Source organism: Salvelinus alpinus, chromosome 17 (genome assembly GCF_045679555.1).
Source record: "Salvelinus alpinus chromosome 17, SLU_Salpinus.1, whole genome shotgun sequence".
NCBI classification, from domain to species: Eukaryota; Metazoa; Chordata; class Actinopteri; order Salmoniformes; family Salmonidae; genus Salvelinus; species Salvelinus alpinus.
The window spans coordinates 54,978,415-54,991,166 of record NC_092102.1 but is presented as its reverse complement, the minus strand read 5'-3'; the positions used below and the strand labels follow the sequence as shown (position 1 = coordinate 54,991,166).

At 42.0% G+C, this 12,752-nt stretch overlaps 1 protein-coding gene across 4 annotated transcripts in view; it reads left to right on the top strand.

Annotated features, from left to right (window-relative positions):
* Window positions 1-2,862: 2,862 nt before the first annotated feature.
* The window catches only part of dnase1l1 (deoxyribonuclease I-like 1), a 22,735-nt gene continuing 12,845 nt past the window's right edge, over window positions 2,863-12,752 (top strand). For 2 of the 4 annotated variants that reach the window (XM_071349439.1, XM_071349438.1), the window contains exon 1: window positions 2,863-3,003. In XM_071349439.1, the coding sequence (XP_071205540.1) occupies window positions 2,878-3,003 (126 nt within the window). In that variant the 5' untranslated portion in view covers window positions 2,863-2,877. Of the gene's footprint in view, window positions 3,028-12,752 lie in introns of all 4 variants that reach the window. The other 2 variants (XM_071349442.1, XM_071349440.1) reach the window with 2 other exon arrangements.

The window sequence follows — 12,752 nt, the reverse complement described above, 5'->3', positions numbered from 1 at the left end:
GGGAGGGTGAATCACATGTAACCCAGATCAGATTACTCCAAAGCCTGATTTGCAAGAGACAGCATTGGAATCGGGACAAGTATTGTTTACAGATGGCTCTAGTTACATGACCATAGAAGGGAAGAGAGTAACGGGGTATGCTGTGTGTGATGATGACAGGGGAATAGGGAAGGCTGGCCCACTGTCCGCATCGGTGTCAGCCCAGGGGGCGGAGTTACATGCATTGGCCCGAGGCCCGCAGGTTGTCAGAAGGGGAGAATGTAACAATATACACTGATTCTCCATATTGTCATGACGTTGCCCTCTTTGGGTACAGCGAGCACCATCCCCCTCTGTCTCCTACACTCAGGCTTCTGCGACCTCAGGTCATAAATTCCTGGAGGAGATTATGTCCTCATGGCCACAGTATAGAGAGAGAGTGAGTTTTCATTGAGAGAACAAAGGAATTTCTTCCACCTCACAGAACTGGAGGTCCGAACAACATTTATGTTCTGGAGAAGGTATAAAAGATCGGTGAAGAATCCAGCTACGAACTGGTCCATTTGGTACAATTTTGTGAAACTCATGAGAGACAAGACGGCCACATTACCATAACGTTGTTTATACAATAGCCTCAGATATGAGGCTTACATCTAATTGTTGTATAAGATGAATGAGGATGATACTGTTTGTGAAATTGTGTAATGTGATTTTGAACATTTTAATGAAGGAAACTCCAATTCCCCTTTTGGAGTTTAACTAAATCAGAGGACCGCCCATGAGCACAGTTATGGTCTGGCGTCCTGGGACAGGCCCTTTTCTGCTCTTCCAAATAAAACCACCACCCGGGTTTTCTATCACCAGACCAGCTTACCTCGATAACGAGAGGGCCAAGGTTTGAGAGGAGGCCATAAACCTAAGGTTTGAGTAGATGGCTGAATCTTTTAACCATACCACGTTATGACCCAGCTGCAGGGTGGTGCACCTCTAGGGGCAGGACGGGGTGATCCAGCTGCAGAGTGGTGCACCTCTAGGGGCAGGACGGGGTGATCCAGCTGCAGGGTGGTGCACCTCTAGGGGCAGGACGGGGTGATCCAGCTGCAGGGTGGTGCACCTCTAGGGGCAGGGCGGGGTGATCCAGCTGCAGGGTGGTGCACCTCTAGGGGCAGGACGGGGTGATCCAGCTGCAGAGTGGTGCACCTCTAGGGGCAGGACGGGGTGATCCAGCTGCAGGGTGGTGCACCTCTAGGGGCAGGACGGGGTGATCCAGCTGCAGGGTGGTGCACCTCTAGGGGCAGGACGGGGTGATCCAGCTGCAGGGTGGTGCACCTCTAGGGGCAGGACGGGGTGATCCAGCTGCAGAGTGGTGCACCTCTAGGGGCAGGACGGGGTGATCCAGCTGCAGAGTGGTGCACCTCTAGGGGCAGGACGGGGTGAGCCAGCTGCAGAGTGGTGCACCTCTAGGGGCAGGACGGGGTGATCCAGCTGCAGAGTGGTGCACCTCTAGGGGCAGGACGGGGTGATCCAGCTGCAGAGTGGTGCACCTCTAGGGGCAGGATGGGGTGATCCAGCTGCAGAGTGGTGCACCTCTAGGGGCAGGACGGGGTGATCCAGCTGCAGAGTGGTGCACCTCTAGGGGCAGGACGGGGTGATCCAGCTGCAGAGTGGTGCACCTCTAGGGGCAGGACGGGGTGATCCAGCTGCAGAGTGGTGCACCTCTAGGGGCAGGACGGGGTGATCCAGCTGCAGAGTGGTGCACCTCTAGGGGCAGGACGGGGTGATCCAGCTGCAGGGTGGTGTCCAATCATGATGGGCGCTGGTGTTGTATTGAGGGTTGCCAGGTGTAGTATTGAGGGTTGCCAGGTGTTGTAATAAGGTTTACCAGGTGTTGTAATGAGGGTTGCCAGGTGTTGTAATAAGGTTTACCAGGTGTTGTAATGAGGGTTGCCAGGTGTGGTAATGAGGGTTGCCAGGTGTGGTAATGAGGGTTGCCAGGTATGGTAATGAGGGTTGCCAGGTGTGGTAATGAGGGTTGCCAGGTGTTGTAATGAGGGTCGCCAGGTAGAGTAATGAGGGTTGCCAGGTGTGGTAATGAGGGTTGCCAGGTGTAGTAATGAGGGTCGCCAGGTGTTGTAATGAGGGTCGCCAGGTGTTGTAATGAGGATTGTCAGGTGTTGTAATGAGGGTTGCCAGGTGTTGTAATGAGGGTTGCCAGGTGTTGTAATGAGGGTCACCAGGTGTGGTAATGAGGGTCACCAGGTGTTGTAATGAGGGTCACCAGGTGTGGTAATGAGGGTCACCAGGTGTGGTAATGAGGGTCACCAGGTGTGGTAATGAGGGTCACCAGGTGTGGTAATGAGGGTCGCCAGGTGTGGTAATGAGGATCGCCAGGTGTGGTCATGAGGGTCGCCAGGTGTTGTCATGAGGGTCGCCAGGTGTTGTCATGAGGGTCGCCAGGTGTTGTAATGAGGGTTACCAGGTGTTGTAATGGGGGTTTCCAGGTGTGGTAATAATAGGTTGCAAGGACTGTGGTTAGTAGACCTGCGACGTCGAGCACCGGAGAGGGGGAACAAGATTAGACGAGACACAGATAAACATATAACCAACTCAGAACTAAAAAGCTGTAACGTTCCACAAGAAGTTGCTAAACATGTTCTTTCTCTTCAGTTTGCTTTTCTGGATTCACAAAACTTTCTTAAGAATACATTTTTTCTTAACTGCCATTTTTTCCTTAACTACTGTACAGACTTGTTATTTTGTGAATCTGAACCCTCTTCATACTGCTGGGTTGACAGTGAGGCAGTGACGGAGGCTGCAACAACTCAGGTTTCAATGTGTGTGTGTGTGTGTGTGTGTGTGTGTGTGTGTGTGTGTGTGTGTGTGTGTGTGTGTGTTTTTATGGAACTCGTCAGCTGCAGCGACCCCTCCTACAGGAAGCAGAGAGGGGTGGGGTGGGACAGAGAGTGTAGCAGCGGGGCAGTGTTCTCTTTAACCAGGAAGAAGGAAGTAAGCCGACTCCACCAAGTTAGTAAGACCACAGAATCTAATGTAATTTATCTGTGTGTGTCTCGTCTTTCTCTCCTCTGTTAACCTTAATTCTTAGCCTCCGTCCCACATCTGTATTTATATACTAAACGTCAATGGAGAATTTGTTCCACACTATTATATAGTAAAAGTTATGGGACTCCGGTCTCCTTTAGTGTGTCCAATGTGTTTCTTGCGAGAGTGTTTTTTGTGTGGTTGTGTGTGAGAGAAGGAGCGAGGTATCAGTATTTAACAGACATGAGGTGGCCCATAGTGTTTCACTGTGATTCTCCTTCGTACAGCGTCTGTTGTAGTACAGTCGGCTACGGAGCAGTGGGTGTAATAGAGGTGACTCAGGTTCCGGGCCTTCAGAAAGTATTTATACCCCTTGACTTATTCCACATGTTGTTGTGTTACAGCCTGAATTCAAAACGGATTAAATAGATTTTTTTTCTCACCCATCTACACACAATACCCCATAATGACATAATTTACATAAGTATTCACACCCCTGAGTCAATACATGTTAGAATCACCTTTGGCGGTGATTATAGCTGTGAGTCTTTCTGGGTAAGTCTCTAAGAGATTTGCAAACCTGGATTGTACAATATTTGCACATGATCCTTTTTTGAATTCTTCAACCTCTGTCAAGTTGGTTGTTGATCATTGATAGACAGCCCTTTTTAGAGTATTTTCAAGATAGTTAAGACGATTTAAATCGAAACTGTAACTAGGCCACTCAGGAACATTCAATGTCGTCTTGGCATGTTTGTTTTAGGTTATTGTCCTGCTGAAAGGTGAGTTTGTCTCCCAGTGTCTGTTTGAAAGCAGACAACCAGGTTTTCGTCTAGGATTTTGCCTGTGCGTAGCTGTATTGTTTATTTTATTCCTAAAAAACTCCCCAGTCCTTAACGATGACAAGCATACCCATAACATGATGCAGACACCACCATGCACTCTAATCCTTAACGATGACAAGCATACCCATAACATGATGCAGACACCACCATGCACTCTAATCCTTAACGATGACAAGCATACCCATAACATGATGCACCCACCACCATGCTTGAAAATATGAGGAGTGGTACTCAGTGATGTGTTGTTGTGTAAACTCTGTAACTGTTTAAAAGTCCCTATTGGCCTCATGGTGAAATCCCTGAGCAGTTTCCTTCATCTCTGGCAACTGAGTTAGGAAGGATGCCTGTATCTTTGTAGTGACTGGGTGTATTGATACACCATCCAAAGTGTAATGAATAGCTTCACCATGCTCAAAGGGATATTCAATGTTTGTATTTTCTTTTTTTACCCATCTACCAATAGGTTCCCTTCATTGCGAGGCATTGGAAAATCTCCCTGGTCTTTGTGGTTGAATCTGTTTTTGAAATTCACTGCTCGACAGAGGGACCTTCCAGATAATTGTATGTGTCGGGTAGAGAGATGAGGAAGTCATAAAAAAACACGTTCAACTCTATTATTGCACACAGTGAGTCCATGCAACTTATTATGTGGCTTGTTAAGCACATTTTTACTTTTGAATTATTTAGGATTGTCATAACAAAGGGGTTGAATACTTATTGACTCAAGACATTTCAGCTTTTCATTTTTAATTAATCTGTAAAAATGTCTAAAAGCAGAATTCCACTTTGACATTATGGGGTATTGTGTGTAGACCAGTGACACAACATTTCAATGTAATAAATGTAAGAATCAGGCTGTAAAACAAAATTATATATTTTTTAAGTCAAGGTGTGTGAATACTTTCTGAAGGCCCTGTATGTGGGGTGTGTGTGCGTTACATTTCTCTGCCTCAGTAAATTAAGGATAATTGAAATTAGAGTTACCTCAACCCTCAAGAGAGTTATATGGTCCCTGGAGTTAGTGTCGATGACTGGCGTTCATTGGAACAGAATACTTTTAACTTCATTAAGAGTATCCAGAGGACAGGGCGTTCAATCTATGTGGGAGGGGCCTCATTGTCATATTTCCCAGTATGCTCTGTTGCAGGTAGGTTTTTAAAGATTGTTTGTTTCAATATTTGTGTTTTCACATGTACATTGTTTTTGATAATGCTACACAAAGATAATACTATTTTTTTCTGACCTAATCCAATCTGTAAGTGCTTGAATTTATATTGACTGTTAGTGAGAGAGTTGTTCCAGTTTAGATACTGTAGGGTGTCTTCATGGAGCAGGTTTATATCAACCGTTAGTGAGAGAGTTGTTCCAGTTTAGATACTGTAGGTAGTCTTCATGGACCAGATTTATATCAACTGTTAGTGAGAGAGTTGTTCCAGTTTAGATACTGTAGGTAGTCTTCATGGAGCAGGTTTATATCAACCGTTAGTGAGAGAGTTGTTCCAGTTTAGATACTGTAGGTAGTCTTCATGGACCAGATTTATATCAACTGTTAGTGAGAGAGTTGTTCCAGTTTAGATACTGTAGGTAGTCTTCATGGACCAGATTTATATCAACTGTTAGTGAGAGAGTTGTTCCAGTTTAGATACTGTAGGTAGTCTTCATGGACCAGATTTATATCAACTGTTAGTGAGAGAGTTGTTCCAGTTTAGATACTGTAGGTAGTCTTCATGGACCAGATTTATATCAACCGTTAGTGAGAGAGTTGTTCCAGTTTAGATACTGTAGGTAGTCTTCATGGACCAGATTTATATCAACTGTTAGTGAGAGAGTTGTTCCAGTTTAGATACTGTAGGTAGTCTTCATGGACCAGATTTATATCAACTGTTAGTGAGAGAGTTGTTCCAGTTTAGATACTGTAGGTAGTCTTCATGGACCAGATTTATATCAACTGTTAGTGAGAGAGTTGTTCCAGTTTAGATACTGTAGGTAGTCTTCATGGACCAGATTTATATCAACTGTTAGTGAGAGAGTTGTTCCAGTTTAGATACTGTAGGTAGTCTTCATGGACCAGATTTATATCAACTGTTAGTGAGAGAGTTGTTCCAGTTTAGATACTGTAGGTAGTCTTCATGGACCAGATTTATATCAACCGTTAGTGAGAGAGTTGTTCCAGTTTAGATACTGTAGGTAGTCTTCATGGACCAGATTTATATCAACTGTTAGTGAGAGAGTTGTTCCAGTTTAGATACTGTAGGTAGTCTTCATGGACCAGATTTATATCAACTGTTAGTGAGAGAGTTGTTCCAGTTTAGATACTGTAGGTAGTCTTCATGGACCAGATTTATATCAACTGTTAGTGAGAGAGTTGTTCCAGTTTAGATACTGTAGGTAGTCTTCATGGACCAGATTTATTTCGCTACTCTAACATGATGATCTGGCCAAGGATTAGGATTCATCCAAGCGTTCTGTCCTAGCAGTCAAGCACCCAAGCAAACTGGTTAACGTTGGCTAGCTTGCTAGCTACTTCCAGACACAAATGAGAGTGACCACTCTGACCATTTTACTCGCCCTAGCAGAGCTGGTTAGGCTGTTTTTATGTTATCTAGAGTGTTGGTGACTAACTGTACTGCTGGCAACAATTTAATTATGCTTTTTTTGCCAACGTTTACTGACACTGGCCATATTCAACGGATGTTGAGTGTTCGTAACTTCGTCAGTTATTCTGCGCTCTGCCACACAGACGAGAATACTTTGAAATCAGAGTAGATAGCCAGAGAGAATTTACCAGCTATGTCTGTCAACAGTTGTTGCAGGTACATCATGAACATTCTGGAGAGAAGGTATGAGGTACAAGAGCTTAGCTGGGAAACTGGAGAGAAGGTATGAGGTACAAGAGCTTAGCTGGGAAACTGGAGAGAAGGTATGAGGAACAAGAGCTTAGCTGGGAAACTGGAGAGAAGGTATGAAGAAGTTACGTGACTCAACATGACTTTCAATAGCCCGATTGCCAAACAGATCTGGCACCAGGCTAGACATTCAAGCCAATCACAGCATTCTGAAAGAGCGTTATAAAGATGATTTAGTGTGATTTCTCTCCTTTCCTCGTAATTTTCTTCTTCGTCATGCTGAGTAAAATAGTGCTAGACAAAAGTCTACAGGATCGGTGTCCATAAACCGGGACAGTTGTTGCTTAATATTCTTGTTAATCTAACTGCAGTGTCCAATTTACAGTAGCTATTACAACAACAAAAATACCATGCTATTGTCTGAGGAAAGTGCACAACAACACTTTATCTCGGCAATTGGTTTGATACATTTACCTCTGAAGGTAAATAATGTACTTACATTCAGTAATCTTGCTCTGATTTGTCATCCTGAGGGTCCCAGAGATAAAATGTAGTCTAGTTTTGCTTGAAAAAATTAATTTCTATATTCAAATGTAGAAACTGGGTTCTACAGTTTGACCCCACTGCAGTCCCTGCCATCTAGATGTGTGAAGGTTAGTGTATTTTCTGTAGGGAAACTAATGATCCATCATGTATGACATTCTTTGGAGTGTGTAAACTTGAATTTTTTATTACCATAACATTTTTGTATGTTCTCTATAGTTATGTACTTGAAAATGTATCAATTGACCAATTCGGCACGTTCGGGCAAACTCCTGGCAGACTTGATACAAAATGTTGGGAAGTGATGTAATTCTTCACTGGATCAGTCTGAAATGTTGCACACACATTGCTGCCATCTTGTGGACAACATCTAAATTACACCTAGAATCCTATCTCTATGTATGGAATTTCTCTTGCATTTCTAAGATGATACAAAAAAAAACGCATATTTTTGGGGTTTCTATTATCTTCTACCAGATCTAATGTGTTATACACTCCTACATTAATTTAACATCATAATAGTGTCAGTATGAATCTGAAGGAGACATTTATTTATCTTCATCATAATCTTTCTGTCTCACGGTACTATAACGTTAAACCGTGTGGGACTGAAGTTGTGTATATTTTAGTTCAGGGATATTCAATCTGGGGTCTGGCCCTATAGGGTTCCATGTAGGTACTGCAGGGAGTCTGCAACCAAAAAAAAAAAAAAATACATTTTTAGTTCAATGTTTTTATGAATATTATTAGCAACAACGAAATATGTTTTTTAATTGCCTGCCTACACTCTTAGAAAGAAAGTTGCTATCTAGAACCTTAAAGGGTTCTTCGACTGTCCCATTATGGTGACCCCTCTGAAGAACCTTTTTTTGGTTCCAGGTAGAAATCTTGGGGTTCCATGTAGAAGCCTTTCTACAGAGGGTTCTACCTGGAACCAAAAAGGGTTCTACATGGAACCCAAGAGGGTTCTACCTGGAACCAAAAAGGGTTCTACATGGAACCCAAGAGGGTTCTACATGGAACCCAAGAGGGTTCTACCTGGAACCAAAAAGGGTTCTACCTGGAACCAAAAAGGGTTCTACCTGGAACCAAAAAGGGTTCTACATGGAACCAAAAAGGGTTCTACCGGGAACCAAAAAGGGTTCTACATGGAACCAAAAAGGGTTCTACCTGGAACCAAAAAGGGTTCTACCTGGAACCAAAAAGGGTTCTACCTGGAACCAAAAAGGGTTCTACCTGGAACCAAAAAGGGTTCTACATGGAACCAAAAAGGGTTCTACATGGAACCCAAAAGGGTTTGTACCTCAAACCAAAAAGTGTTGTCCTATCGGCACAGCTGAAGAACCCTTTTGGGATCCTTTTCTCTAAGAGTTTACAGTAGACAATATGGAGAATATATTTTTTCTAAGAGTTTACCGTAGAGAAGAGGAGAATCTCATCTTTCTAAGAGTTTACAGTAGAGAAGAGGAGAATCTCATCTGTCTAAGAGTTTACAGTAGACAATATGGAGAATATCTTTTTTCTAAGTTTACCGTAGAGAAGGGGATAATATCATCTTTCTAAGAGTTTACAGTAGAGAAGAGGAGAATATCATCTTTCTAACAATTTACAGTAGAGAAGAGGAGAATATCATCTTTCTAAGAGTTTACAGTAGAGAAGAGGAGAATATCTTATTTCTAAGAGTTTACAGTAGAAAAGAGGAGAATATCATCTTTCTAAGAGTTTACAGTAGAGAAGAGGAGAATATCATCTTTCTAACAATTTACAGTAGAGAAGAGGAGAATATCATCTTTCTAAGAGTTTACAGTAGAGAAGAGGAGAATATCATCTTTCTAAGAGTTTACAGTAGAGGAGAATATCATCTTTCTAAGAGTTTACAGTAGAGAAGAGGAGAATATCATCTTTCTAACAATTTACAGTAGAGAAGAGGAGAATATCATCTTTCTAAGAGTTTACAGTAGAGGAGAATATCATATTTCTAAGAGTTTACAGTAGAGAAGAGGAGAATATCTTATTTCTAAGAGTTTACAGTAGAAAAGAGGAGAATATCATCTTTCTAAGAGTTTACAGTAGAGGAGAATATCATCTTTCTAAGAGTTTACAGTAGAGAAGAGGAGAATATCTTATTTCTAAGAGTTTACAGTAGAAAAGAGGAGAATATCATCTTTCTAAGAGTTTACAGTAGAGGAGGAGAATCTCATCTGTCTAAGAGTTTACAGTAGAGGAGAATATCATCTTTCTAAGAGTTTACAGTAGAGAAGAGGAGAATATCTTATTTCTAAGAGTTTACAGTAGAAAAGAGGAGAATATCATCTTTCTAAGAGTTTACAGTAGAGAAGAGGAGAATATCATCTTTCTAACAATTTACAGTAGAGAAGAGGAGAATATCATCTTTCTAAGAGTTTACAGTAGAGAAGAGGAGAATATCTTATTTCTAAGAGTTTACAGTAGAAAAGAGGAGAATATCATCTTTCTAAGAGTTTACAGTAGAGAAGAGGAGAATATCATCTTTCTAACAATTTACAGTAGAGAAGAGGAGAATATCATCTTTCTAAGAGTTTACAGTAGAGAAGAGGAGAATATCATCTTTCTAAGAGTTTACAGTAGAGGAGAATATCATCTTTCTAAGAGTTTACAGTAGAGAAGAGGAGAATATCATCTTTCTAACAATTTACAGTAGAGAAGAGGAGAATATCATCTTTCTAAGAGTTTACAGTAGAGGAGAATATCATATTTCTAAGAGTTTACAGTAGAGAAGAGGAGAATATCTTATTTCTAAGAGTTTACAGTAGAAAAGAGGAGAATATCTTATTTCTAAGAGTTTACAGTAGAAAAGAGGAGAATATCATCTTTCTAAGAGTTTACAGTAGAGAAGAGGAGAATATCATCTTTCTAACAATTTACAGTAGAGAAGAGGAGAATATCATCTTTCTAAGAGTTTACAGTAGAGAAGAGGAGAATATCATCTTTCTAAGAGTTTACAGTAGAGGAGAATATCATCTTTCTAAGAGTTTACAGTAGAGAAGAGGAGAATATCATCTTTCTAACAATTTACAGTAGAGAAGAGGAGAATATCATCTTTCTAAGAGTTTACAGTAGAGGAGAATATCATATTTCTAAGAGTTTACAGTAGAGAAGAGGAGAATATCTTATTTCTAAGAGTTTACAGTAGAAAAGAGGAGAATATCATCTTTCTAAGAGTTTACAGTAGAGGAGAATATCATCTTTCTAAGAGTTTACAGTAGAGAAGAGGAGAATATCTTATTTCTAAGAGTTTACAGTAGAGGAGAATATCATCTTTCTAAGAGTTTACAGTAGAGAAGAGGAGAATATCATCTTTCTAACAATTTACAGTAGAGAAGAGGAGAATATCATCTTTCTAAGAGTTTACAGTAGAGGAGAATATCATATTTCTAAGAGTTTACAGTAGAGAAGAGGAGAATATCTTATTTCTAAGAGTTTACAGTAGAAAAGAGGAGAATATCTTATTTCTAAGAGTTTACAGTAGAAAAGAGGAGAATATCATCTTTCTAACAATTTACAGTAGAGAAGAGGAGAATATCATCTTTCTAAGAGTTTACAGTAGAGAAGAGGAGAATATCATCTTTCTAAGAGTTTACAGTAGAGGAGAATATCATCTTTCTAAGAGTTTACAGTAGAGAAGAGGAGAATATCATCTTTCTAACAATTTACAGTAGAGAAGAGGAGAATATCATCTTTCTAAGAGTTTACAGTAGAGGAGAATATCATATTTCTAAGAGTTTACAGTAGAGAAGAGGAGAATATCTTATTTCTAAGAGTTTACAGTAGAAAAGAGGAGAATATCATCTTTCTAAGAGTTTACAGTAGAGGAGAATATCATCTTTCTCAGAGTTTACAGTAGAGAAGAGGAGAATATCTTATTTCTCAGAGTTTACAGTAGAAAAGAGGAGAATATCATCTTTCTAAGAGTTTACAGTAGAGGAGGAGAATCTCATCTGTCTAAGAGTTTACAGTAGAGGAGAATATCATCTTTCTAAGAGTTTACAGTAGAGAAGAGGAGAATATCTTATTTCTAAGAGTTTACAGTAGAAAAGAGGAGAATATCATCTTTCTAAGAGTTTACAGTAGAGGAGAATATCATCTTTCTAAGAGTTTACAGTAGAAAAGAGGAGAATATCATCTTTCTAAGAGTTTACAGTAGAGAAGAGGAGAATATCTTATTTCTAAGAGTTTACAGTAGAAAAGAGGAGAATATCATCTTTCTAAGAGTTTACAGTAGAGAAGAGGAGAATATCTTATTTCTAAGAGTTTACAGTAGAAAAGAGGAGAATATCATCTTTCTAAGAGTTTACAGTAGAGAAGAGGAGAATCTCATCTTTCTAATGATGTCAACTTTATTTCTTAACTCCTAATATTGAGCCAATTACACTCTCTGTAGTATCTGACATAGGCTTTGACAAAGCACCTGCTAATAGGGTCCCTGGGCCACTGGTCTGCCTGGGAGGGGTCCCTGGGCCACCGGTTTGCCTGGGAGGATTCCCTGGGCGACTGGTCTGCCTGGGAGGGGTCCCGGGGCTGCTGGTCTGCCTGGGAGGGGTACCGGGGCCACCGGTCTGCCTGGGAGGGGTCCCGGGGCCACCGGTCTGCCTGGGAGGGGTCCCTGGGCCACCGGTCTGCCTGGGAGGGGTCCCTGGGCCACCGGTCTGCCTGGGAGGGGTCCCTGGGCCACTGGTCTGCCTGGGAGGGGTCCCTGGGCCACCGGTCTGCCTGGGAGGGGTCCCTGGGCCACCGGTCTGCCTGGGAGGGGTCCCTGGGCCACCGGTCTGCCTGGGAGGGGTCTCTGGGCCACCGGTCTGCCTGGGAGGGGTCCCTGGGCCACTGGTCTGCTTGGGATGGGTCCCTGGGCCACCGGTCTGCCTGGGAGGGGTCCACTGGATTTAGTTGAGAAGTGTAATCAGGTGTGCTAGCGTAGCAGAGTTAAGAACGTTGCCATAAGCTCACTCCACAGCTAGCTTGAAGTGTCATGGATGGAGCCATCCAAGAGGGAACATTGGGTGGCTCAAACCCTTGGGCATTGTCAAGGAGCACGGTTACTTGTGTTTCTGATCAGAGGATCACTGGTTCAAGCCCAGTATGGGGTAGTTGGACAGCGGAGGAAGCTAAACTGTTGGCAGCATGTTAGCATCAGTTTCATTAACTGTAGAATAGTTCAAATAAATGTTTTTATTTCATTGAACCTTTATTTAACTAAGTCAGTTAAAAACAAATTCTTATTTACAATGACGGCCTCCCAAGAGGCAAAAGGATTCCTGCAGGGACAGGGGCTGGGATTAAAAATGTAGGACAAAACACACATCACGACACCACAACACTATATAAAGAGAGACCAAAGACAACAGCACAACATGGCAGCACCACATGACAACACAGCATGGTAGCAACACAACATGAAAATAACATAGCATGGCAGCAACACAACATGACAACACAACATGGTAGCACCACATGACCACAACAC